The sequence below is a fragment of the Ursus americanus genome, chromosome 8 (genome assembly GCF_024610735.1).
Source record: "Ursus americanus isolate L20-20 chromosome 8, mUrsAme1.1.p, whole genome shotgun sequence".
NCBI classification, from domain to species: domain Eukaryota; kingdom Metazoa; phylum Chordata; class Mammalia; order Carnivora; family Ursidae; genus Ursus; species Ursus americanus.
Window position 1 is genome coordinate 78472803 of NC_142134.1, and position 27247 is coordinate 78500049.

General features: G+C 52.7%; 1 protein-coding gene across 4 annotated transcripts in view; it reads left to right on the forward strand.

Annotated features, from left to right (window-relative positions):
- EVC (EvC ciliary complex subunit 1) overlaps positions 1 to 24325 on the forward strand; it is a 63345-nt gene extending 39020 nt beyond the window's left edge. For 2 of the 4 annotated variants that reach the window (XM_045771331.2, XM_045771329.2), the window contains 10 exons: positions 1142 to 1354; positions 8147 to 8256; positions 11876 to 12086; positions 13061 to 13267; positions 14501 to 14645; positions 16005 to 16116; positions 20719 to 20845; positions 21613 to 21706; positions 22199 to 22310; positions 22830 to 24325. In XM_045771331.2, coding sequence (XP_045627287.2) covers positions 1142 to 1354; positions 8147 to 8256; positions 11876 to 12086; positions 13061 to 13267; positions 14501 to 14645; positions 16005 to 16116; positions 20719 to 20845; positions 21613 to 21706; positions 22199 to 22310; positions 22830 to 22914 — 1416 coding nt within the window. In that variant the 3' untranslated portion in view covers positions 22915 to 24325. The remainder of the gene's footprint in view (positions 1 to 1141; positions 1355 to 8146; positions 8257 to 11875; positions 12087 to 13060; positions 13268 to 14500; positions 14646 to 16004; positions 16117 to 20718; positions 20846 to 21612; positions 21707 to 22198; positions 22311 to 22829) is intronic. The other 2 variants (XM_045771330.2, XR_015725599.1) reach the window with 2 other exon arrangements.
- The last annotated feature ends 2922 nt before the right edge of the window (positions 24326 to 27247 follow it).

Sequence of the window (27247 nt, forward strand, 5' to 3'; positions counted from 1 at the left end):
ACCCTATGACCTCACTTACCCTCAGCCACCTCCTTGAAGGCTCCATCTCCAAACACTGTCACATTGGAGCTTAGGGCTTCAGTATTTGAATTTGGGGGACACAATTCCATTCGTAACAGTAGCCCCCAAAATGTCTTATCCCCCTGGAATCTCAGAATGTAGCCTTACTTGGAAGTAGGGTCTTGGAAGATGTAATTAGCTAAGATGAGGCCATACTGAATTAGGGGGAATGACTGACGTCCCCACAAGAAGACCACTTGCTGCTCCGTGTATGCTGTGTGGTAGAGCAGTGACATCCAGGCTCTGGAGACAGATGCCTGTGTTCCAATCCCAGCCAGGCCATTGGCCAGTTATGGGCGCAGGAGCAGCTTATCTAACTTGTGCCTCAGTTTCCCCATCTTAACAGCATTCTGATGCACAGCAGAGTTTGAGAACCAGTGTCATGGAGGGAATGGGGTAGGTCCAGTGAGCTCATACTCATGGGGCCGATGTTCTCGATGCCCTGCCCTGTGGCCCCCAAGCCTACCTGAGCCCACCTCCAGCAGGGGACAATTTCCAGCAGGCTGACACTCCTTCTCTTGAGCTGGGATTGGAGTCTAAGATCTTGGCCAACTAATGCCACTTTCCTGCTCCATAAAGCAAGGCCAAAATGCCCATCGGGTGTTGCTGCTGGAGGAATGAGTAGTGCGTAGAGAAGCACCGGGCCAGTCTCAGTGGATGGCGGCAAATATATCAGTTTCGATAAAGGTTTGTGCTGACCCTGAAGTGTCCACAGCCTTGTCCCGCCAGTGATGTCCTTAGGATGTTATGTATTTGGTTTTCCTGTGCCTGGGTCTAGTTGCCAGGCCTGTAGAGTATGGGCCATGAAGGTAAAGACTCCCTTTCTTCTAACATCAGGAGAGGCGGTCAGGTGTGAAGTCCCGGGATCGAGCCCTGCATAGGCCTTCATGCTCAGTGGGAAGTCTGCTTCTCCCTCTCCTTCTTCCCCCCCTTGTGTGTGTGTGCACGTGTGTGCGCGTGCACGCGTGCATGTATTTGAAAGCTCCCTTCGATGGGTTTCCTCTGTGCTTTGTGGAAAGCCCACGGCCCCACCCAGGGTGAGACCATGACTTGTAACCCCATCACATGCTCTCGGCTTCAGGAGCTCTACCGCGGCACCATGGAAACGTTCGAGAAGTTTGTGGATGTCCTGTTCCTTCAGACACTCCCGGGCATGACCGGCCTCTCCCGGGCAGAGTGTGAGTACTTGAGGCAGGAGGTCCAGGAGAACGCAGCCCGGCAGCTGGAGCAGTCAGATCGCTTCCGGAAGCAACAGTGGGAACTCTTCCAAGACCTCCTGGAGCAGGACAAGCAGGTGCGCATTTTGTACAACTGGGGCTGGGCTCTACAGTTTTTACACTTAGGAAGAATAAGGAGCGAGTTCGTTCACGGAGCATCCCTAATGCCTGTGCTGGGCACTTTCCCGACACTGCGCCCTGCCCGGCCCTTCACAACAAGGTGGGCGGAGAAGAGAGCGGAGGATGGGAAGGCAGTAGATGAGGCCTCCAGCCGGCCCATCAGGAAAGGGCAGCAATGCCTGTGCTCAAGAACAGCAGAAGTCAACGATGGAAGGCAGCTCGTAGGGGAGTGGACTTGGGGGGGTGTTCACATGGAACTCTTGCTTTTCAGTGAAAGCCTGTTTCCTTATTAAAACCAGGTACCCACGTGGTAGATAGAATAATGGCCCCCAGAGATGCCCACATCCTAATCCCCAGAACCTCTGAATAGTCACCTAAAGGCAGAAGGGACCTTGGCCATGTGAGTGTATTAAGGATGTTGAAATGGAGAGATTGTCCTGGAGTATCCAGGGGGCCCCACTGTCATCACAGGGTCCTCCTGAAAGGGAAGGAGGAGGGTCAGATAGAAGAAGGGATGACCTGAGCAGAGGGCGGTGTGATGTGGCCATGAGGCAAGGCACACAGCACCTCCGGAAGCAGGAAAAGGCCGGTGCAGACTCCCCCCAATCCCAGGGATCGAGAAGGATCACAGCTCTGTCCGCACTGATTTTAGCCCAGTAAGACCCATTTCAGACTTCTGACTTCCAGAAATGTAAGATAATGAGTTTGTGTTATTTTAAGTCACAGAATTTGTAGTCATGTGTTAAGGCAGCAATAGGAAACTAATATACATTAATTTTAGTTTTAAAAAACCTAAAATGTATCAAATAAGGAGGAATTTCCAAATGTGACAGACACTAAAACACCTGCATTTCCTTTCTCTCCTGCCTTCCTGCACACCACAGGCTGTAACACAAACATGTTCACTAGCCCAGTATCTAGCAGGTGACGTAGTCCTGGCCTATGAGACAGAGTGTGGTCCCTGCAAAGAGCTTCCCTTCTAATACGAAAGCCAACTGTTGATAGGAGAAATCCCCTTCTTCGGCATTCCCTGTTCTTCCTGTCCAGAGCGTGTGAAGAAGGCCTGGGGCATGCCAGCCTTCCTTTGACTTAGAGGCAGGATGCAGGAGAACAGAGGCAGACGGGCTCAGGATGGTAGAGCAGACAGTGGGCGCCACTGTCCCAGCCCTGAACTGCCGACCCCTTGGGAGCCGTTATAAGAAACAACCCCTGTCTCTTTATCATGGGGTCCAATTAGTTACAGAAGAGCACTGCCTCCTGATGGAAGAGAGGCTTTCCAAAGCAACAAACCAGAGCTGTCCAAGGTACCAAGTGAGGAAAGGGGGTCGTCGTGCCAGCACGGGGCTACTCTCAGCCATGGGGCAGCAGAGGGCCTCGCTTCCTGTTAGACCTCCTTCTAATTTCAGTTCAGTCCTCTATCAGTTGGAACATGTCTTCCTCTCATTGCTGTCTGTCTCCTGCCCTTGACTCTAAGTTCCTAGAGGACAGCAACTCTGCTTTTCATGTCTTCATTCTCTTATTCAAAGTCCGGGGGCTGAGACACAGCACACGCTCAGTAAAACTTGGCTGGATTACCAACAGTAATGCAGCTTTGGACATTATCACAGGGTCACCTTATTATTCTTCCAAGGGATGTAGTTGAAGCTGACTCTATTGGATTCATGCCCAGACCCCTTAATTTATGGTCTCTGGGGAGGGGGGAGGACAGGTTGACCCTTTGAGTCAAATATGGCTCTGATGAAGGCTCCCCAAATATGAGGGAGAGCCTTTGAGAGGCAGCTGTAGTTTGCAGACGGGCCCCTAACCTTGGAAGCTGGATGTGTGGGTTTGAGCCAGTGCAGCCCTGTCCAAGGGCTGGTTGGTCTCGGCCGCTTAACTGACACCCCTCCCCCCACAGCTCTGAGGTTTTGCAAAACTTGCTAATCTCTCAGAATCTCTGCTTCTGAGTGAAAAGTAGGGGTCAGAATACCCAACAGGTTTGCTCTGAGGTAATGCAATATAAGACCTTTCACATAGCGTCTCTCTCATTATTTAATTATATTGACATTGAAAAAAATCCAGAATCTCATTTCTGATAAATTACTAGACCAACAACCATAATACATCTGCAACCCTCTGGTTATGAGTCTTGAATTATTTTAAACAAATATTAGATGATGCGTAGCTTCTGATTTTTACTTGCTATTTATTTACTTAGTAAACACGTGCATGTGAATTTTCAGTGGCTTGTGCGGAAGGGTTTCAGGAGGAGTTCTGCATGCAAGAAGCAAGCAGGATGGTTAATGACCTCATCAACTAATTAAATAAGTATGACCCAAGACTGTTTTCTCAATGCGTATATGTCATAATTAATTTACTGATTGGTTGTTTAATTGCCTTAAATTGCCACAAGATGTTTAGAGGTCTCTGTGCAATCTCACTTACCATATTTCCTCCGTGATGATAAAAATGAGCGATGAGCTTTCTATGATTCAGATGAGTATTTAGTCTAAGAAGAAAAGCACCAAAAAAACTTCATGAAAAATGAAACACACACTCAGACTGTGCAATGCACTTCCCACATTGTTTTCTTCATGTCCTGTTACTCAGGGAAGTTGTTAAGTATTATGGAATCTGCCGATTACCCGATTGGAACAGATTGTAGAATGGTGGTTCTCAAAACGTAAACCTGTCCTAATGTTGCTCTCTGGGCTTTTCGCCAGTCCACTGTGCCAGGTTCCCCCAAAGATGTCCCCGTCCTAATTCCTATTGGCTGTGAACATGGGACCTCACAGGGCACAAGGGACTTTGCAGATGTGATTAAGTTCAGGATCTTGAGACGGGGAGATTCTCCTGGACTATCCAGGTGGACCCAGTAGAATTACCAGGGTCCTTATAAGTGAAAGGGGGATGCAGGAGAGTCAGAGTGATGTGGTTGGAGCAAGAAAGTCTCAGCCAGCCATCGGTGGATTGAAGATGGTGGAAGGGGCTACTTGCTGAGGAATGCAGGTGGTGTCCAGCAGCTGAAAAGGGCAGGGAGGTGGAGTTTGCCCCAGAGCTTCCAGAAGGCATGTAAGCCTGCTGACACCTCCAGTCTAGCCCCTTGAGCCCCATTTTGGACTTCTGACCTGCAGAACTATAAGATAATGAGTTTGTGTTGTTTTAAGCTACTGAGTTTGTGGTAGAAACAGCCGCAATGGGAGAGTAACAGACCACCACATGGGACTCTGCACTTCTCACAAGGGATGTGGCGGTGGGTGTGGTTCATAGCACTTCCCATCGTCAGGAACACCCGTGCGGCTGTCAGTCCATCAGGTGTTAAATCCTGGCACCATCTCCCACTCTCCCCACTCTTTCAGCCCCACAGCAGGTGGGTTTCCATCACCTGGCCACCGCACCTGCTTCCACCTGTGCTGAGCTATCAGGCCTTGCCTGCCACACTCAGCCACAGCGCTTGGACTGGATCCTGTTCTCTCCTGCTCTCCATATTGTGAGATCCCTGTCCTCCAAAGCTGGGCTCTCCCCTCCTCCTTGAAACAGCTGCTTGACTTTCTCGCTTCTCCTGCCATCTCAGTGTTGCTCTGCCTCAGTGTCCTTTGCTGGTACCTTCTCACCTTCGCCGTGTCTGCCCCCTGGAGTGGCCTGGGACACAGCCCGGGACCTGCTCTCAGTCCGCATGCACTCTCTTGGTGACCCATCCAGTCACACACCATCTGTCCTGGTTCCTAATGTTGCATGACAAATAACCACCAAGCCAGCACCTTAAGACAACACACAGTTATTATCCCACAGTTTCTGCGGGTCAGGAGTCCACACACAGCTTCACAGGGTCCTCTGCTTGGGGTCTCACTCCTGCAGTCCAGCCTGTGGCTGGGGTCTCATCCGGAGGCTCGGCCGGAAGAGAATCACTTCCAAGCTCACTTACATGGTTCTCGGCAGGACTCCATCCCTTGGTTTTTGGACTGAGGCTGGCACTCCCTCATTTATGTCTCCAGCTCAGAATGCATTCCAGAATGCTCCCTGCCTGAGATCTTCCTGTATGTGATGAATAGGCATGGCCCCGTCACATGCCCCAAACAGAACTGTTTGTCGTCCCACCCAGCCCGGTCCATCCACACTCTTCCTCTGTCTTCCCGTCGACCAGGCCAAAACCTTTGGGGTTGTCTCAACTCACCCTTCTTTCACCCCCAACATGCAACTGACAGGAGGTCGCACAGGCTCAGCTTTCTGTCTAGTCCAGAATGGAGACACTTTCCTCACGTCTGTGCCACACCTCTCATCCGATCACAGTGACGGCCAGCCCCCCTGGTCTCCCTGAATCCACCTCCCCCCACTGTGGTCTACTTTCAACCCCCAGCCAGAGCGATCCTTTAAAAACATACCACATGACACTAATTTTTAAAGTTGCACATTTTAAAAACATTTTAACAACCTGGATGTTGAGATGCATCATAATTTAATTGGCAGTGATTCATCTCCCTTAGTGATACTTAAAATAATTGTACATTTTATAATTGCCAGCCTATCCGGTTTGCTAAAAGACATAGTCACGTTGTGTCACTTCTTTGCTCCAGACCCCCAGTGGCTTCTCTTTTCATGCGGGTAAAGTGAGCATCCTCACCATGCCTTATGAGGCCCTCCATGCTGGGGCCTGGCTTCCCTCTAACCTCCTCCTTCGGCTCCAGCCACACTGGCCTCCTTGCGTTCCTCCCGTTCACTGGGTGTGCTCCTGCCTTGTTCCACCTGCTGAAGTCTTTGCTCCCATGTCACCCTCACACGAGGCCACCCTCACCATGAGCCCTACCCTGACTGTGCTTTTTAAAACAGCAATGCCTCCCTCCCTCAGCATGACAATGTTTGCCAGAGGCGCTGGCTTTAGAACCCAGCCACCTGTAAGCCCGCCCCATTTATGGGAGAACACTGCAAAATCCTCCATGTGTACCAGGCATGCTCTGACTGCTAGTTCCTTCTCCCTTTCTCTCCTTGGTAACTATACACTTGAAACAACGAGTAAATTTGCCCAAAGCCACAAAATTACCAGGTCGCAATAACCAGGTCAGCACTCTAACCCATGGAAGCAGCTTGTTGCTTCTGAATTTAAACATTCACGAGCCAGCATTTGATAGCTTTGGAGAGGTTGGTGTGACGACTGCAGGCATCATGAAGTCTGATGGTCTTGGTCCCCTCGACTGTGTTTGAGTCCTGATGCTGTTTTTACCTGTATTCTGAAGTGCCCGCTAAGACCCCCCATATACTTGAGTTCATTTACCATTTGGAGAAGCAAGGCTGTACAGAATTTTCTTTTTTTTTTTTTTTTTCTTTTGAGAGAGAGAGAGTGAGCAGGGGGATGGGGCAGAGGGAGAGGGAGAGAATCTCAAGCAGACTTCCCGTTGAGTGCAGAGCCTGACACAGGGCTCAGTCTTCCAGCCCTGAGATCATGACCTGAACTGAAATCAAGAGTCAGAGGCTTAACCAACTGAGCCACCCAGGTGCCCTGGCTGTATAGAATTTTCTACGAAATTCTAGTCCCCTCAGCACTCTGACAGGCTTTTGTAGACTCCTTACAAGAGAAGTCAGAGACTGACTTTAATGAGACATTCCAAGGGCACCTGGGTGGCTAAGTTGGTTGAGCATCTGCCTTCAACTCAGGTCATGATCCCAAAGTCCTGGGATCGAGCCCTGCGTTGGCCTCTGCACTGAGCATGGAGTCTGCTTGAGATTCTCTCTCTCTCCCCCTCTGCCCCTCCCCCTTGCATCTCAAAAAAAAAAAAAAAAGTTCATAAGTCAGGCCATAAAGATAAGATCTAAACAGCACAGTCGATGATCTGAGGCTCCTATGTAGGGTGTTTGTAGATGATATGAAGGTCTCCATTGAGAAGCCCAAAGAAGCTACAAACTATTACAACTACTCAGATTGCCCAGTAAGTTTCCGAGATACAAAATCAGCATCCCAAACCATAGGTTTCCTACACACCAGCAGCATGCAGTGATAACATCAATAAGGATCCTCTTCGGAATAAAAGATGTAGGGTGCCTAAAAATAAACCTGACCGATGTGTGTAAGAGCTTAGTGGAGAAGTGTATAAGCTGTTGTTGAAGGCATAAAGTAAGACTGAAGAGAAACGCCATGTTCTTGAACGGGAAAATTTGATCTTGGAAAGATGGTGATCCTCTCCAAATTAATCTGTGTGTTCAGTCCATTTACAAGAAAATCCAAAAAGCTGTTTTCCCAAACTTGCTAAACTGATGCACAAATCATATGAAAGGAAAAGCAACCAAGAATAGCTAAGACAGTTTGGTATAAGAGAATCTGGGAGAATTTGCCCTAATGGCTATGCAGTCTTGCTATAAGCAACAGCAATTAAAGCAGAATGGCGTTGATGCAGAAATAAAAAGACAGACCCAAGGACTCAAACAGAGAGCCTGAAATGACACTGTGTATATATGGAAGCTGTGTAAGACAAGGTGGCATGACAGGCCAGTCATAAAAAGATAAATTATCTAATAAACAGTGCTGGGACAATTAGTATCCATTTATGCAGAAAAAAATTAGATGCCTTTCTCATGCCACAGAAATGAATGTTCAACGTTTAAAGATTTAAATGCAAATTAGAAATTTAGAAAATCATTAGAAGGAACTGTAAGAGAAAATTTTAATGAAATGGGGGAGAAAAGGATCTTTTAAACAAGAAACAAAAGGCATGTTCCAACAAAGTGATGATGGGTGAAGTGAACTTGAGCTGACCCCTGTTGCTCTGTGCTGGGTCTAGGTGTGGATGGAGGAACATGCCCTGTCCTCCGTGCTGCAGACACACCTGCAAGATGACCACGAAAGCATCATCCACCAGGTCTTGGGCCGACTTGGTGGCCTCAGTGAAGAGTGAGTACAGCTTTCTCAAGGGTGGGGGCCTGTGTCTTGTGTGATCTCCATGCTACCCTCAGTGTTCTCATCTGTTAGGTGGACACATTAACAGCCCCCTACTGTTCTTACAGTGTGATTTTGAGACTAACCAATCTCTAAGTGTAAATGTGGAGAAGAGTGATAGCAGAGTGCCACTGATAAAGGCTTGCAGTTAGAATTGTTCTAGGCAAATCTTGCCCTCAATTTTCTCACCTATAAAATGGGCTAATAATACCTACTTCATAGAGCTGTCTTTCATAGGAACATTTTAAACACTTTTTTGGAAGTATAATATATGTGTATTATTTTAAATGTACAATGCAACGATTTTTGGTAAATTTACAGAGTTCTTAGCTATGACCATGATCCAAATTTAGAATATTTCCATCATTTAAAAAGCCCCCTTGTCCTCATTCTCAGCCACTCCCAATTTATTAATAGATCTGTATTCTTCTCTATTTTTTCTTTTTTTTAAGATTTTATTTATTTATTTGAGAGAGAGACAGAGAGAGAGAACAAGCCAGGGGGAGGGGGAGAGGGAGAGGGAGAAGCAGACTACCCACTGAGCAGGGAGCCCAATGGGGGCTCGATCCGGGCTCTCCGAGATCATGACCTGAGCCAAAGGCAGATGCTTAACCCACTGAGTCACCAAGGCACCCCTCTTTTCTACTTTTTCTGTAGCTATTAGTGTAGTACCATATTTCCAACTTACTCGAAAATATTTGTTTTTCCTTGTTTTATATGAGAAAAATTATTTTGATAGAACCGATTTCTAGTTGCCAGCCTTTTCCAGGACACTAGTGTGTGTATATATCAAGAAGTAGGTGGATAGCTATTGTATTGGCTAATATATGGAAAGGAGATGACAATAAGCAGAAAAGCCTTGTGAGCCATGCTAAGACAATAGGAAGCAATTGGAAGATTTGTCCAGCCTGAAAACCTCTGTCTTTTAATTGTACTAATATTTGGTCCATTGATATTTAATGTAAATCTTAATGCTAATATATTTGGATTTTTAATCTATCATCTTACTGTTTGTTTTATGTTTGTTTTCTGCTGCTCTGAGTTCTCCTTTCTCATCTTCTTTTGGATTAGGTGGGTTTTTTTTATTATTTTAATTTATCTCTATTTTGGCATGTTGGTTATATATTCTTTTACTTTGCTTTTAGTGGTCCAAAGATTTTAGATTGCATCCTTGATGTGTCATATCTGATATACACTAATATATTCCTTCTTCCAGGCAATATGGACACCTTAGAACACCTTAATTCCATTCATTCCTCTCTCATAGAGTACACTTTTTAGTGGGCATTTCACTTCTCTATTTTCAACCCCATGAGATATTATCATTATTATTTTATGCAGTCAATATTTACTTAGATTTGCTCACATATTTATCCTTTTTGTTGCTCTTGATTCTTTCCTGTATCTTTAAAGGTTCCATCTGAGATTATTTTCCTTTGCACAAAGGTTCTCTTTACTTCAGATCTGCTAATGACAAATTCTTTTAGGTTTTGTTTGTCTGAAAAGGTCCATCTCACCTTCATTTTTTTAAAGATTTTATTTATTTATTTGACACAGAGACAGTGAGAGAGACAGCCAGTGAGAGAGAGACAAGCAGGGGGAATGGGAGAGGAAGAAGCAGGCTCCCAGCAGAGGAGCCTGATGTGGGGCTCAATCCCAGAATGGTGGGATCATGCCCTGAGCCGAAGGCAGATGCTTAACGACTGAGCCCCCCAGGCGCCCCTCTCATCTTCATTTTTGAGGAATGTTTTCATTGGGTATAGAATCCTAGTTTGGTTGTTATTTTTTAAGTGCTTTTTAAGATAATCTTTTGTCCTCTGATTTCGTTATTTCCAGCTGCTTTTAAGATTTCCTTTTGTTCTTTGATTTTCTTCAGCTTATTATGATATGTGGTTTCTGCGGGTGTTTCTTGTTTGTTTGTTTGTTTGTGTAATAAATCTGCAGTGCTTCTTGAATATGCTATGGTTTGCTTTCATCAGTTTTTGAAAATTCTCAGCCATTATCTCCTTAATATTCCTTTTGCCCATTCTTTCCCTACTTTTCTGGAGCTCCAATTATACATTTTATTAGAATTTTTCACCATATCCCACATACATCTTATATGCTATCCTGTATTTTTCTTTCTTTTGTTCTCTGTGGTTCAGACTAGGCATTTATTTTGAGCTATCTTCCAGTTCACGCTCTCTTAAGCAATGTCTCATCTGCTGTTAAATCCATCTACTGTTCTTAAAGATGGTACTGAATTTTCAGTTCTAGAATTTCCATTTGATTCTTTTAATAATTTTCAGTTGTCTCCTGCAATTCTTCATCTTATCATTTAATTTATTAAACATTTTCATCATAACTATTGTAAAGGTTTTGTCTGATTATCTCAATATCCAATATTTTGGGGGTATGTTTCTATTTTCTGTTTTTTCTCTTTATTTTTTAACTAGTTCTTATCTGTTTGCAAGTCTGGATATTTTTATTTAATGCTGGACACCATAGCTGAACATTGCAGAGATAATTTAAGATTTTGAGTAATGGGATCTTCCCCCAGAGAGGAATTATCTTACTTCTAGCAGGAATTTCACATAGTGGCATATCTGCTACCCCGTTTGTGAATGTAGCTGATTCAAAATTAAGCTTCTATAAGGGATGATTCCTTCTTCTTAGGACAAGAGCCCCCAGCTGAAAGCCTGGAGTGTTTTCCAGGTTTCTCCTCCTTGGTAGGTTAACTGCCAACACTCTGTTCAGCTTTTCAGGCTGTCAGAAAATACCAAATGCTGGGCCTCTCTGGTAGGCCAGAGTTTTTCACTTGAGTCATTGAGATGGGAACTCAAAAATAGCCCACAATTTCAGTTCTGGATGTGTTGATTTTGAAAGTTATGTAAGAAATTCAAGTGGATGTCTACTGAAGACAGCCACATATATGCATCAGAAATGGGACAGGATATGATAAAGTTGACAAGATGATAGATAAAAGAACAAATGGCTGAATACAGGTGATCAGCCATGTCTAAGAGAACAGGCAGCATGAGATGGGATAATTCCAACCTGCTGCCTTCTGGAAGGGCTCCCTGGGGAGCGTGGCTACTTGAGGCATTTCTGGGTACCTCAATGTAGTAGGGCTGTCCAGAGACATGGAACGAACAGGAGATGTACGCATAGGCCGAGAGGTCCCAACACCAGCAGCTGGCAAGCTGGAGACCCAGGAAAGACAGTGGTGTATTTCTAGTCCCGAGTCTGAAAACTTGACACCCAGGAAGAGCTGATCTCTCAGTTTGAGTCCAAAGGCAGGGGGAAAAACCCATATTCCAGACCAATGCAACCCATGGGAGGGTCAGCTTTTTCTTATCTTCAGGACTTCCACTGACCAGATGAGGCCCACCCACATCAGGAAGGGTAGTCTGTTTCACTCAGCCTACTGTCCCAAGTGTTAATCTCATCCAGAACCACCCTCACAGAAACACCCAGAATAATGTTTGATCAGATGTTCGGGCATCCTGTGACCATTCTGGCTGAGAAAGCTAACCATCATACTCAGTGAAGCCAAGAGCACTGACTCCCAGCTCCGTGCCCACTTTCCTCAAAGGTCCACATGGTGCATCCTGCAGGGGCATGACCTGCTGCTGCGCTCCGCCCTCCGGAGGCTTGCTCTCCGGGGCAGCGCCATCACCACCCTGACCCACATGAGGCTTTCCGGGAAGAAGAGCCTTCTCCAGGAGCTGCGTGAGCAGCACGCCCTTGAGCAGGGCTCCTCCCAGTGTCTGGATGAACATCAGTGGCAGCTGCTCAGAGCCTTGGTAAGATCCACATGTCGCCCCCTACCGGCCCAGCCAGGCAATGCCACTCCATCAGGTTCCGGGGTCAGTCATGTTTGCCAAAGTCCAAATCTTGCCGCCCCTGTTGTTGCAGGGTGGGACAATGGCAGCCTCCTGGGGGTGGGGGGCACCCAATGTGCCAGGGAGCTTTAGTGTATGCTATATTGAGAATTATGCTAAACATGGATATGAAGTCAGAAAACAGATCCGTACAGTCATCATCAGGGTGCTGGGAGGAAGGGGCTCTGTGATTGGTTTTAAGATTTGAACAAGTCGAAAGAAAGGATTTGTAAATTGTGGGGCTGGGATTTAAACCCAAGCAGGCTGACTGCTCTCATGGAGCCACTGAGCTATTGGAGCAGCTGGTGTTTTGACCCATTGGTGAGGGAGAAGCTCACAGTCACTTTCTTTCTGCCCAGGGGAGCTCAGTGGGCAGCAGGTAGGACTGGCCCTCCTACCACTGACTCCCTCACCTCCTCCTCCAACTCTGAGTCCTATAGGAGGGGCAGTCCCCAGGCCCTATATGTCCTGCCCTGGCTTCCGTGATGTCCCAGACTATGCTCAGACTCAGCTCTGGCTTTGAAACCTAGCTCTGCTGTGTGACTTTTACAAAGTTACTTAGTGTCTCTGGGCCTCTATATCCTCATCACTCCCAGTGTTCACGCCTCATGGTGTTTTGGAAGAATGAGGAATTTCTTGTATGTGTGAGAGGCCACAGATGGCACCGGGCACACAGTAGGTGCTCAATAAATGCTTGGGGGGTTCTTCAACAGACACCCTGGCTCATCCACTGTGGACTTTGCAAGCCCAGAGGTCCCCACTTTCTGCCGCTTCTCAATCCCTTCCTCAACCCTCCTGGGGCCCTGGACTGGGCCAGCCCCACATCCTGGCCCTGGTCCTGGCCGGAGCTTCCGTGAGGGGCAGCAGCGCGGCTCTCCCTCTCTTGTCCTCTCCAGGAGGCACGAGTCATGGAGGAGGCCGGCAGGCTGGAGGAGGAGGCACAGCAGACGCGGCTGCAGCTCCAGCAGCAGCTCCTGGCCGAGGCCCAGGAGGTCGGGCGGCTCCTGCAGCAGCACGCAGAGCGAGCCATCGGGCAGGCGCTGCTGGGGCACGCGCGGAACGCAGCCACCAAGAGCCGGGCCAAGGACAGGGATGACTTCAAGGTGCGAGCCAGCCCCCGTCCCGGGGAACCCGAGGGGCGAGAGGGATTGGGCTGGGGCAGGTGGGCTGGGCAGACAAGGGGCAGGATTTGGGCAGAGCACCCACACGGGGCACCGGCCCAAGAGCGTCTGGCCTGGCGGAAATTACCTGGCTTCTCCGAGCCTCCTTTCCCTCATCCAGGAGAGGGAATGGCTGTCCTCCCGGAGTGGTGAGGTTTTCCCTCTCCTCCCTTATTCTGAGCCCTGGCCCAGCCCTTACAGCAGCTCTGACAGGGGTGCGGTCTCACCCAGAACTGCCCGGTGGTCAGTGACAGACGCAGGATCCTGAGTCAGCCTCCCCCCAAGAGAGACGTGGACCTCTCCTGCCCCTGGCTGCCTCTGTGGACACGAGGCTTTGCGGAGTTGCCCTGACAGCTGAGCAGTGCAGCTGAAATCAGTTCGAGTGGCGTGGGCGGTGGTTTCCTCCTCGTACTGACGATGATAAGCTGTAGGAACAAAAATAACCGTGGTCAGACGTAGCAAGCACTGTACTTCTGAGTCCATCTGTGTGCATTGCCTGCCCTGTCTCATTAGGCTCGCACCAAAACCTTGCACGGAAAGGTTAGTTTCCTTGCCTTTGCTCAGATGGGAAAACTGAGGCTTATCACAGACAAGAGACGTTTAAAGGCTTCCAGATTTAAGAAGTGGCAGAGTTGGGACTGGAACCCGGGCTTGCCTGCATGGCCAGCACGTGCTCTGCTCCCCCTGGCTGCCTGCCACCTCGTGCCCTAAGGAGAGGCGAGATACGTCCACTTGTGACCGACGTCCGCAGGAGGTGTGTCCGTGGCCGGCTCAGGTCTGAAACCAGCAGCCGGCTCGCGTTGCGACGTGTGGGGACACTTCCTGGCCACATTCAAGAGCCCGTTCCTTCAGATACAGTCACTTCACTTATACGCACAGCAGAGAGATTGGACCCACGTCGCTGGGACAACCCCCTCTAGTTCCAAATATCTCACATCTGGTGCATGTCACCCAGACGTCAGCTCACTGGCCAGAGCTGGGTCATACAGCCAGCTCCAGACCACCCCTGGCCAAGGAAGTAAGATCACCGAGACAGGAGTAAACCAAGCACGTACTCTGCCTGCTCTCGGACCAGTCAGGGTTGGGAGCAGTGGAAGCTAAGTACCAGGACGAGGGGAGGCAGGGGACCGCATGTGTGTGTGACTTCTCTGCTGAGTCTATCGCCTCCCGCCACAGAGGACGCTGATGGAGGCGGCCGTGGAGAGCGTCTACGTGACCAGCGCTGGGGTCGGCCGGCTCGTGCACGCGTATTACCAGCAGATCGGGAAGGTCATGCAGGACCATGAGGAGAGGACACTGCAGCATCGGAAGACCCTGCAAGGTACGGCCCCCTCCTCAGGGCAGCGTCATGGGCCACACGCCAGACGTGCTCTTAGTTCGGGACACACGATGGCATGCCAACGTTTTCAAATGTTATTTGAGGGAGTTTTTATTTTATTTTGTTTTGTTTTGTTTTCTGCTTTGCCCCCCCAAAAAGGTCTTTTTAAATCCCATTGAAAGAAGTATACACACACTACAGTAGGATTTTTAAAAAGTAGATGAACCAGGACGGGGATGGGACAGTGGGATGGAGTCTGAGTGAGGACATGACCTGGGACATAGGCCATCCGATCCCTCCCTAGTGGTGACAAGGTTTTGGCTCTGGGCTTCCTGGTGGCCCGAGAGATAGGCACCTCGTCAGAGCTGTGTAGTGACAGCGAGTGAGAACAGGCCAGCAGCCCATACGGTGTTCCTGAGAACCAGAGAATTCCCCCCATGGGCTCTCGTAGGAGGCCACCTGGGTGACAATGGACAGAATCCCCGAGGCCAGCAATGACACACGTAGAACAATAGACAAAAGCCGGTTTCTTCCCGGCTTCTGCTGGTAATGCCCCTCCCTGCATCTGAGGGTTCAGAACAGGCTGGAACCCCACGTTCTCTGACGGGTTTTGCCTGGATTGTCCAGGGATCAGCATTAGAATCGATCCCTAGACCAACGATGGGCAGCAGGTCCTGAGCGGTCTTCTGGGTGAGCTCAGCAAACACCTTTTCTTCCCCTTGTCCTGCGGAATCTGAATCCTAGATTTGAGTAAAATCTGGGCACATGTCTGGAAATCTGCCCGGTGGCTACGGATACATCACCGTTTTCCAAAGTAAGGGTTGGGCTAGGCCCGCAGGAAACAGACGAGATGGTCACGCGGAGCATTCAGGGGCATTCACTCCCCCTCCAGGCCTTGGTTTCCCCCTTTGTGGGACTACGGTTGGACTCACCCTCCATGCGTCCTCTCAGCTCTGATTTCCTGCTTCCCTGATACCCCAGCTCTGATCTGAGGATTTCTCAGTAAATGCACTGAAATGATAAACTTATTGGCCACATAACAACTTTTGCTTCATTCAATACTCTTTGTTATTGAAGAGCCATAGAACGTTATGTTTCTAGAGATCATCCAGGTTAGAGACCATCCAGGTTAAACCTCTGTGTGTTCTAGAAGGCCCCTCCCCCTCCTCCAGGGGCGCAGGGTCTGTGATGGAAGCCGTGCTTTCTCACGCACGCGGAGCCTTTCCCAGGGGAAGCGTGGGTGCTGGGTGCTGGGTAAACGGCACGCTCTAAGAGCAGGGGTCCCGCTCATCTACGGGCCCCAGCCCCTGTACAGACGTGATCCCCAGACATGCCCCTGATCTCGTGTGCTGCACGGTCTAGGTGAGAGAACGGAGAATTACAAGCTGCGGACAAAGCAAGGACTCGGGGAGCCCTCGTCAGGGAGCCCAGTGGCGGGTGGAGCTGGCGAAGCCTGCAAGGCGGTCCACCAGAGGTGAGCTTCCCCCCTGCTGCCGTCTGCTGCACACCTAGCGGCTGACGGTGTGCACCTGTCTGACTGGGGAGGCCCGTGCGCCTCTGCCTGGCTCCCTGCTGGACACGCGGCCGCTCGGAGGGGCCTGCACGAGGGAACAAGGGAGTCTGGGCATGGCGGGTTCCCCCAGTGCAGACTCTGACACGAGGATGGGGGGCAGGCTGTTTAATTTGGAGGTGACCGTGGGAAGCCCAGTGAGGGAGAGGGACGTGAGGCCCGCAGGTGTTGCCCGCTGCTGCCGTAGCAACAGCCGGCCGTGGAGCACCTGCTTCTGCAGCTCAGAAGTCCCTGCGGGTGCTGCTGGGTTTTCTGGGCCTCACGCGGCCGAAATCGAGGTGTCAGCCTCTGGGCTCTCGCCGAGGCTCTGGGAAGAACCTTTCCAGGCTTGCTCAGGTTGCTGGCACCGTCAGGTTCCTGGCAGAGCTGAGGTCCTGTTGCTTTGCAGCTGTCAGCTGGGGGCTGCCCCAACCTCCCAGCGGCCTCTCCCCGGTCCTTGCTCGCGGCCCCTGCCTCCCAATGCTTGGAAGCCTCTGCCTCCCTCTTTGATCACGTCTCCCTTGACTCCAGCTGGAGAAACTTCTCTGCTTATAGCATCCCAGTGATTGAGACCCACCCAGATAATCCAGGATACTCTCCAAATCTTAAAAGTTGCTGACCCTGCTCAAGCCTGCAAGGACCCAACTGCCATGTAATGTAACGTCTTCATGGGTCCCGGAAATTAGGGACACCTGTGGGGTCAGTGTGTGACCAACCACAACAGAAACAACGCAAATCAGCCTCGTAGAACAATGAGGCCCAATCCCACTCTGGGCCTCCTGAGAGATTCTGTAACATTCATCTTCCAGCGATGCCAGCAAGGGATGTGGAAGATAGGATTTGTCCGCCACCCCTGCTCCACATTGGTGGAGGGTCTGCCCTGGAGGTGTGACGTCACCAGTCCTTCTGGCCGGGCACACCCCCCAGGGCCAGAGAATGCCCTGAGACGTAGACACGGGTGCTCGGCATAAGGAGTCATTGGCCTGGGTGGAAACTGTCCATCGATGAGCAGACAGCCTCCTGGTGAGCTAGGGGCTGTGGGTGCTGCACCCACATTCCGCTGTAAGCACCTCCTCTTGCTAGGTCTGAGCCAGCCCCTGGGAACAGCGCCTGTCACCCCAGAGCTCACAGCCTGGAAGGAGAGACAGACAGGGAAACAGCAATAAATAGGCGCAGGTGCTCTGCTGCCGGAGGGGAGGGGCCCTGCAGGACGACGGGGCAGGGGTGCCGGTCCCTTGTCTGGGCGGAGACCTCCCAGCCGCTGGAAGCAGCAGCAGGACGACCACCGCCCTGCATGATGGAGGCGTGGGCTCTGTGCCAGGCCTCACGGTCAATTCCAGTCCCTCGTCTGACAGCTGGCTTAGGAGCCAAGAAGTGCAGGGCCCCCTGGGTCAGACTGCGTCCTACATCCCCTCTCCACAAATCCTCCAACGGGACGTTAGCTGTGGTCAGCAGATGTCCTGCCATCGGCTGCAAGGTGTGACCTTGCCTTGGCTGGTGCAGACCCATCGAACTACGGGCCGGCGGCTCTCCGACGCGGGGATCACCATCCCACTTGGTGCACCCACTGGACGTGCGGGTCTCGGGCCCCACACCTGGACACTCAGACTGGGGTCTTTGAGGGGGTCCCCAGGAATCTGAATTGTTAACACACTCCTCTCCAGGGATGCGGGTGGATGTAGCCCAGGGCTTCACTTTGGCCTCCATGACCCAGGAGGAGGGGTCTCGGCCTCCCCCAGTCCAACCCCGTCCCCAGGTTTATGGAAGATGGAAGCAGAGCCTGGCGGGGATGCGGGTGTGCGACTGAGTCTCACTGTGACTTAGAGGCTCCCACGTGGCCGTCGGTGTCCTTCCTGCCCTGCCCAGGTACTCGCCGTTCCTAGTGAAAGTCCTCCAGAACTCCTGGGGACAGAGCCGTGTCCTGACAACAGATAATCGATCAGAAAGAGCAAAAAGAGAATAAGCCTGTGAAGCAATTCTCAGCCCAAGGGCAGATTCCAAATTGAACTCTGGCGAGCAGTGTGATTGCAGGAGGGCCCGTCTGAGGGACACCGGTGACACTGCGGTGGCACGGCCCCTTCTGACAGCCACACGCCCCGAGCCTCAGCTTCTCCATCTGTGAAGTGGGGTTGCCTTAGCTCCTGCCCCCCTGATGTATTACCATCAGAGAGTATGTGTAAAGTGTGCAGCGCCCGCCAGGGTGGGGGTCGCACGGCCAGCGCCCCAGTGTCCGTCCCCACCGGCAGAGTCCCTACGGTGCTTCCTGCACTGTGCACAGTGCCCCTGGAGACCGGAACAGCTCTGCGATCAGAACTCTGTCAGAACAGAGGTCTTTTAAATACCCATTTCCATAATCAAATACTAGTCTAAGAGTAAGGGGTTTAAGAGCTGTTGTACCCGTCTAGGTGCCTCAGACCCTACAGCCAGGCCTATGGCCAGCGAATTCCCTTCTTCCAGAAGGTTCTGGGGGATCAGCAGTCCTGAAGGGGCTCGAGCTCTGGAGCGAGGGCACCACGCGGCTGTCCCTCTTCAGGCAGGGCTGTCCAGAGCATGGCTCCTCTCTCAGCCACTCTCCTGTCTCAGGTCCTTGTCACTCCCCTCCTGGCTTAGAGCTGTGGCTTCTGGGCTCCCGTCTTGTCCTGCTGTCCACACTGCAGCCAGGGCATCGCAGAAACATGAAGCAGTCAGGTCTCAGGTTCCCGTGGGCCCTTTCATGGCTCCCCTGGCCTTACAGGGTGAAACCCCACTCTGACCCCTTCCCACATGGTGCTCCCCCTGCCCGCCACTCCCATTAGCCAAGTCCACAGTGGGCGGCAGCCAAGAGTGACCGGGACTGTTGGCAGAACGGGCATAGGACATGCTGTTTACAGCAAGAAGCCACCTAGCCGCTGAATGGGGGTCCCCAAAAGATTTGCCCATGTCCTAATCCCTGGAGCCTGTGGATGTGACCTATTTGGAAGAAAGATCTTTGCAGACGTCATTAAGTTAACGATCTTGAGATGAGATCGTCCTGGATTATCCCCGTGGGCCCTAAATCCAATGGCGAGTGCGGCGGAGGGAGATTCAATCACACACAAGACCATGGGAGGACGGAGGCAGGGATGGGGATGGTGCTGACACCAGCCAAGGAGCTCCAGCAGCCACCAGGGGAGAGGCAGGGAAGGGGCTCTCCTCCAGAACCTTTGGAGGATGGACAGCCCTGCTGACACCTTGATTGAAGCCTCTGGCCACCAGAGCCGTGAGAGAATAGATTTCGGTTAAGAGCCCTGAGTCAGCTTGCGGCCACTTGTTAGAGTGGCCCCAGGAAATGAATGCGGCCTCCTCGAGGGTGTGGGGGAGGCTGTACTGCAGCGCCCGGACCTCCATCCTTCCAGTGTTGTGTTCTGCCTCCACCCCCACCCCACCCCTAGCTCCCTGTGCAGCCCCCTGAGGTCAGGGACTGTGAGTCTCTTATTCGCACCTGTATCTTCCAAACACAGGACAGCCCCTGGCAGACCAGAAGTGTTTTATGTATAAATGAAGGAGTGGATGGATGTATTAATGATGGGGTCTTGTAGGATGAATAGGAGTTTGCCAGGCAAATACAAAGAAGAGGGGAAAGATATTACTGGCCAACAGAAGAGCTTGAAGCAAAAACCAAATGAAATGTTGTGCCTTTGGGTAAATTCCATAACCAGCTCCCTGCTGATGCCAGAGGTGGCTTCTCTCTGCAGGTCCAGAAATTCAGCCCTTTTAGAAAAGCAGTCACAAAAGATTGGAAAGAAAAAGGCAGAGAGCAGTTATGCAAAGGAGGTAGATGGGATGGAATGTGCCTGTTTGCTGAGGGTCAGAGGAAGGTCAGCCCAGGAAGGGCTGGGGAGTGGGAGGCGGAGGGTCCCTGCCCCTAAGAGCAAGGTAGGGCTGTCTGCAGGTCGGGGACCCTGTTGCTGCCCCAGCTGGGAGCCCTGCCCTGCAGAGGTGTGAGGCTCCTGTGTTCAGGATTTGTCGATGCCGCATGCTTGGTAATGAGCATTCTGTTTCCGTTTCCAGTATGGATGGGAAGCTGGTGGGCCTCTGGTTCTCTCAGGAGCGTGTCCCCCTACCCCTGGGTTCAGATGATTTCTCGAATGAGGATGCCTATTGCTGTTCAGTCACTGGCAGCTAGGGGACCCCAGAGAGACCCCCGCCCCTCTGAGCTGCTCCTGCCCTGATGAGTCTGCTCTTTGTCCTGCTGATACCACCAAGGATCTGGTAGAACCCAGTGAAAAACAGGCATGCAGGGTTCTGAAAACTCCCGAGCGTGAATTGCTTTCGTGATGAGTCAGCCCACTGGTGGAGTCAGCCCGGCTGTGGCCACTGTCGCAGCCTGTGTAGCCACCGTAAATCGTGCCGGTGAAGGCTATTCTTCTCTCGTGGCTCCCAGGGCTCAAGGGCGGCTGCTGGCCACCAATTCCCATGATGCAGCAGGCCCCTGGGAAACCGTGGTGCTGGGTCTCTGATTGACCGGCCGGCACGGGCCACGCTGAGGGCCTTCTTTCCTTCTGCCAGGCTGGCGGCACAACAGAAAAAGTTCCTGGCTCAGTTCACCATGCACCAGCAGACCCGCCTGGATGCTTGGAAGCAGAAGGCAAGGGCTGTGGATCATCTGGGAGCCCAGCTCGAGACCCAGCTGCAGGTAGGAGTGTCGGAGAAGTGCCCTCTCACCGTGGGCGGGGGGGTTAGCGAGGAATGAGGAGCAAAAGGCCACTCTCGTGATCACGGGGCAGCAACGAGACCTCGGCCCTGGCTCAGGACGGTCATCACTGGTGGTTGGCTTGACCGTGAGCCTTGGGGCCGGCAGGAGTCTTCACCCCCAGCGCGGCCGTGACGAGGCGACAGTAACAGTGGCGAACACTAACTGCGTGTCTGTCACTGAGCCAGGAGCCGTACGCGCACCATCCGCTGTCATCCTCTGACAGCCGAGGACGGGGTCACTGTTATATTCCAGTTCCCGATGGGGACACTGAGGCTCTGAGAGATTAGTCACCATCTAGCTCACACAGTTAATAAGTCACGGAAGCCAGGCCCGTGGTTAACCCGCAGTGTTGGCAGTTGAGAACTCAGACTCCGGAGTCGAGCAGAAGCAGGTTAGGTCCTGGCTCTGCTGCTCCCCCTCTGTGGCCCTCACTGAGCCCTCACCTCAGTGTTCTCATCTGTAGAATGGGGGTCCCCGGCTGGCATGAGTGAGGATGGACAGCTCCCCGGCAGGAGCTGGAAAACACTGGCTCCCTCCCTCACATACGCGTCTACCCTTTTCCGGCTGTCTCTTGGGTGCTGCTGGGGGAGCTGTGTGCGTCCGGGGTCACGGTCCCGTCCGCCACCCTGGAGAGCGTCAGCCTCACTGCGGTGGAGAGGCGGGCCGGGCAGAGGGAGCCCCGGGTGACCCTCCGTCCTCGCATTCAGGAAGCTGAGCAGGGCTTCATCTCTGAGCTGGCGGCCTTGGCCCGGGTGCCCCTGCCCCAAAGCAGACTGTTGCCAAGTAAGCGTGGATTGTCAGGTAAGTCCCAGAAGCTGGTGCACCACAGCAGGAGGCACTCAGGGCTGGGCGTAGGGATTTTAGTCCCGTGTCTGCCACTAACCACGAACGTGGCTTTTGTGTCCTTGTCTGTAAACGAGCAGGCCCAGGACGGCACTTGGGCCCCCTAGGAGTAATTAGCCCCCCGCTAATTATCTGGTTGCCAGCAGGCACTTCAGTGACTCACAGGTGCTGTAGCCTGCTCACAGGCTGGGGACCGGGAGGCGTGTGAGAACACAGGGGTCTGCCGTACCAGTGCTATGTTCTCGGGGTGTTACTGCTTGTGTGGTAGAAACATAGTCTGACAGCCTTGGGCTGTCCTGGGCTCGAACCCCAGCTCTGCCACTTCATGGCTGTGTGGCCTTGGGAAAGCACCTCACCCCCGGGCCTCAGTTTCCCTACAAGTTAAATGGGGCTGGGTTGGAGTCACGTGAAGTCACAGAGCCAGTGTCTCGGTTTATGTGTCTTCTGCAGAGAAGCCTGTAAGGACAAGAAGGAAGAAACCCCCACCCCGGGAGAAGGGGGACCCAGGGGGGCCCACCGACGATGACCCTGCCTCGGGGGGCCACCCCTCCGGATCACTCAGGTACAGCGGGGGCCCCAGCGTACTGCCTGTGGATGCTTACGGACCACCTAAAGTCTGGGCAGAAAAATCAGCCCCTTTCTCGGAGGCTTATCCAGAGGGCCCCAGAAATGACAGACGATGGTGGGAGGTGTTGGTATCCCTGTCACTGCTGCTATTCGTGTCCGATGGGGCTGGGTCGGCATGACCTAGCTCCACGTCCCACCAGCACCCAGCCTGAACGGCAGGCAGTGCCCCCTCACCAGGCCCCCACTGCTCCAGGCGCCTTGGGACTTGCAGGAAGGTAAATGCGTCCTGGCACCCAGTCATCTGAGCGGGGGCTTGCTTTCCCTGTGGCCCTCAGTGACCCCTCCCCCCCGAAACGGAGGGAAACTGGGAGCTGCTTGTCTCCCAACAACCTCGGTCAGAGGTTGGTTTAGATCGCCCGCCACTGCCTTTCCTTCGGATCAGATCGGAGAAGCCCTTGCCTCTGGACAGACCTGGAATCAGAGTTCTGACCAAGGCATTGTTTCATGTTTTAAGCAGCAAAAGGCTGAACCAGCAAGAAAATGAAACTGGTGACAGCGAGAGTCCCAAGAAGCTGCTGAGGGAAAGAAGCCATTTGTAGCCGGCGGCGCTCGGGGCCGCAACCGAGCACCTGGCCTGAACACCACCACCCACCCCAGCTGGGGGAGACGGTGAGGGCCCCCGGGGGGACGGGGGTCCCACTGTGCCTCCCCCGCTCGCTGTGAGGGGGCGGGAAGGAGACGGATGGACAGCGCCCGACGAGGCCTCCGTGAGCAGGGCAGACCCTCCTGCCTGTGGACTTAGAAACCCTGCGGGACACCTGTCTGCAGTTTTCTCTGGCTTTCTCTGGCTTCGAGACGTGGCTCCCTTCCTCAGGGACCTCTTCCTCCCTGGCTGTCTGAACCCCCCACCGCACGGTGTCCCTGCTGCCCCCCGAACCCGCCCGCCCAGCGTGAGGCGGCCTCACTCCAGCCTCAGGGCCTCCCTGCTCCCTGGACCCTCCCAGTGCTCTGCCGGGCGTGCAGGGGTCACGGGGGGGGGGCCATCTGGCCTGAAGCCTTTTCTCCACCATTTCTGTCACCTCGTTCTGTCTGTCCCATGAGACGTGTCCGCGTGTGTGTGTGTGTGTCTCACACACCTGGCCATGGTGTTCTCATCTGCACCCACTTCCGGGTTTGGCTCAGCCAACAGCTAACGCCTAGTCACTTTGGGGGGTGAGTCTCAGGGCCCCAGAACCCTGACACAGACCGTGGAATCCCTGGCCTGTGGGCCTACGTCACCCACCTTGGGGACCCGAGGCCCCACAGATACATCATGACACCTGCCGCGGGTCTTCTGGGGGCAGCCCCACTCAGCCCTCCGACTTCTCCGGGGAGGGGACAAGCAGTTCTCCGTCAGGAGACCTGCTCCCCGGGGCCTCTACTGCTCCCAGAGCCTCCAGACCGACCCTATTTAAACCACTGCCAGGAGAGGCCTTTCCCACCTGGAAGGAAAATCACTATTTTCATTGAAATCAGGGATTCTCAACCCTGGCACCGTGGACATTTGGGTGAGATGATTCTTCGTTGGGGGCGGGGGCTGCTCTTTGCTTAGTGGGATGTTTAGCAACATCCCTGGCCCACCCGATGCCAGGAGCACTGCCCAGTCATGGCATCCAGACGTGTCTCCAGACACGGCCACGTGTCTCCTGGGGGCATCACCCCCGACCTGAGTCAGTGTGACAAAGCCCGGCAAGTCCGGACAGATGGCTCTGTGTTTCGGCAGAATCCCAGAACACTTGGCTCCGGGACCCCCGTCACGGCGATCTCCTGGACCATTTGTGTCCTGAGTTTTTATTTCTTAAAATCTAAATGAGACTCTCTTGGTCAAGAAAGAGTGGCTCTGGGACAGGAGAAGTCATCCCTGGGGGTTCCTGGCTTGTTAAGGATGCTTCCCAGCAGAGAGCATCTGGTCCTAACGGGTCAGCTCACGGCTCCCTCTTGTGGCTGAATAAAGCATTGCATTCTGCCGAATGGGCTAAGGAACTGTGGTTTCCTTCTTGCCGTATTTTGAGAACCTGCTTGACCTAGATATCACTCCTGTCACATGGGTCCTCTGCACAGAGGCGTTCCGGAGTTGGGAGTGTCTGATCTGGTAACTTGAATTTGGTAAATGCAGACCCCTGGCAGCCCCGGCATCTCAGAAAGACCGAAGGCGGCTCAGCTTCCATGGATCTTGCATGAAAACTGTTTTGCTTCCTGAACACCGTGTCTCATGCCGGTGCTACTGGGCCCTTTTCAGCCCTGCTCACAGCTACTGTGCTTGGCACAGGACTCCGTGAACACTGGGGACTGTTTCTCCATCACAATATAGATGGGCTCTTGCTGCTCGTGGCGGGGGCGTGGAGGTGCCTTCCACAATGCCACTGCCTCCCCGGTCACAATAAAATGTGGACATCGGAAGCCACAGGACACCCAGAGGCATCTGGCACAGGCTCTGGGACGTGCGGGGCAGGGTTCGCAAATGCAGGACGCCCAGCGCAGAGGAGACCGCAGACACATCGCCAGCGACCTCCTCCATCCCTTCCTATTCCAGTGCATATTATGGGTGGTGGGTTGATAGGGAGATGGAAGGAGGTGGACCGGAAGGGCATGGTGAATAAGTTAGTGGATTCGTTCTTCCATGCACACCTCCTGTCTAGTCTGAGCTCAGCAAGGAGGAAGGCCGGAGACTCTCCCAGGACCTCTCTGGCCAGCCCGGTGTCTGTCCTGCCCCTTCCTCTGGTGCTGACCTAGGCACGGCCACAGGAAACTCCTAACTGCTCCAACGCTTGCCTCCTGTCCTGTCCCAACTCCTCTGACCGGTGCCCACATGTTCCAAACACAAATCTGTCCGGCACACACGTGTCAGCAGTATTCTTTCCTCAAAGGAGAAAAAGCAAACTTTTTAAGATGGACCATAGGGCTCAGCGAGGTCTGGTCTCAGCCACAGCCCTGCTGACGCTCCCACCCTCACCCAGCCTATCTCCTCTCGTGGCCTCACACCTGCCCGCCCCCCGCCTGCCACGGGGCTTTTGCACAGGACATTTGTGCTGCCCTCCTGGAACAGCCCTACCCCTGCCCCTCCTCTCTGCCTCGTCAGCCTGTAAGCATCATCCATATGTCAACGGCAGGGCTCATGTCAAGAGCCTTCCCTATGGCCCTCAGACAAGATCGGGGCCTCCCTTTAGGCTCTTAGCCTATGAGGGAAGAATTAAATATGCCTTTATTTCCCATCCACATTTGGAACCAGGCGAGACATTGAGCAGTCGGGGAGATCTGCACATGGGCTTTGTGGCCGATGGAAGCACGTTGTAGGAGCCAAGACTGGCCCTGCGGCCGTGAAGGGCTCGCTCCTCCCCTCCTACCCAGCCACACACATGGCCCCAGACACAAGCCTCCACCATGGGGACAACGGGAAACCCCGCAAGAGCAGAGGAGAAGGGAGACCCAGATCTGGGGCAGGGGTGCTGGAATGTGTACACTGTGGGGAGAAGAGCTTAATAAAAAGCAAATGAAACTACAAAGGGATAAGAGTGAATAAATATTCAGAATGAGGAAGGAGATGAGAACGACTGATGTATTTTTTAAAAGCCTGATGAATTCCACAAAATAACAAATCCAAAAACAAAATAGTTTTTTAAACCACTGGATTGCTTAATCCACCTCTGTAATATCTCGTTCTGGTATTTCTCCACTCGTAATTCGACACATCTGACAGCTGGGAGACGTTCTGCAGACCAGCTTCTGGCTCTGGGCACCTCCGTCCCACCCCTTGGGCCACACACTTCTGGTGCCGGTGCCACGGGACTCGCGTGCTCTGTTGGGACGCCAGAGAGGTGGCGCAGGGCTGACTCTTTGTGCTTGGGCTGGGCAGCACACAGAAAATCCCCACCAAACCCGAGTCCACCTGCCCTAACCCAGTCCTGGATATGCCCACAGCCTCCCCGGCATCACCTGATACTCGGGGACGTTGGAGTGGAAGGAAATTGTGTCTTAACCGGTTGCAGTTCAAACCTCTGGCTGTGGAAAGCGTACAGACACTAGGACTTTGTGGACATATCACTAAGCCCACCCCTGGGCCTGGGTGGGGGTCTGTGCAGACATCACTGACTTCATGGTAAACCACGTCCGAGGAGAAATGTGTGTCCTGAGGTCGGTCATCTCCTTGGAGAGAGCAAAGGACCCCACTCGGCACACTCAGTTCCCTCTTCCCAGACTAAGCAAGCAGGTGCGTCTCCTTTCCTGGAGAAGAAGGAGTGAGAAAGGCCAGGAGAGCCCCCGCACCTCTCCCCCAGAGAGCAGACGCCCCTTCCTCTGTGGAACCACCAGAAGCGGGAGATAAGCATCTGCTTCTCCTCCTGGCAGTGGGCAGCGGGCGCTGTTAGGTGTTCGGGGTAATACTTTCATTCCCAACCTTCCCACGGAATGCATTGCCCCTGGTGAGCACAGCGTCTGGCACAGAACGGCATTCCATGGTCACTGGGTGGGAAGAAAAAAGAAGAAAGAGCAGGAAGGGGAAGGAAACTTCAATGTGGCAAAAGTCCTTTTGGTCCAAAAATACTCTTCTTGCTCCTCTGCTCCAGAAACTGATGTCACTGGAGAGAAACTCGGGGCCAATGACACTGCACATGTTCACCATCGGGGGCCCATGCTTTGTGCCCCAGAGTCGTGACCACATGCACTTTGGTCCAAAGAACAGCCCCCAAGTGTGCGGAGACCTGACACTCAGGCCTTGGGAGCAGCCTTCTCTGGTTCACTCACCATAACCAAGCGGCCACACTGATTCTGGGGCCGGAGTCCGTTAGGCAGTGCAAAGGACAACGGGGAAACGGTTGGGGGTTTCCGTGGATGGGGGAGACCTTGGCTGTTCTCACTTTTTAGAGTCAGTATGCAATACGGGTGCAAAAACAGACC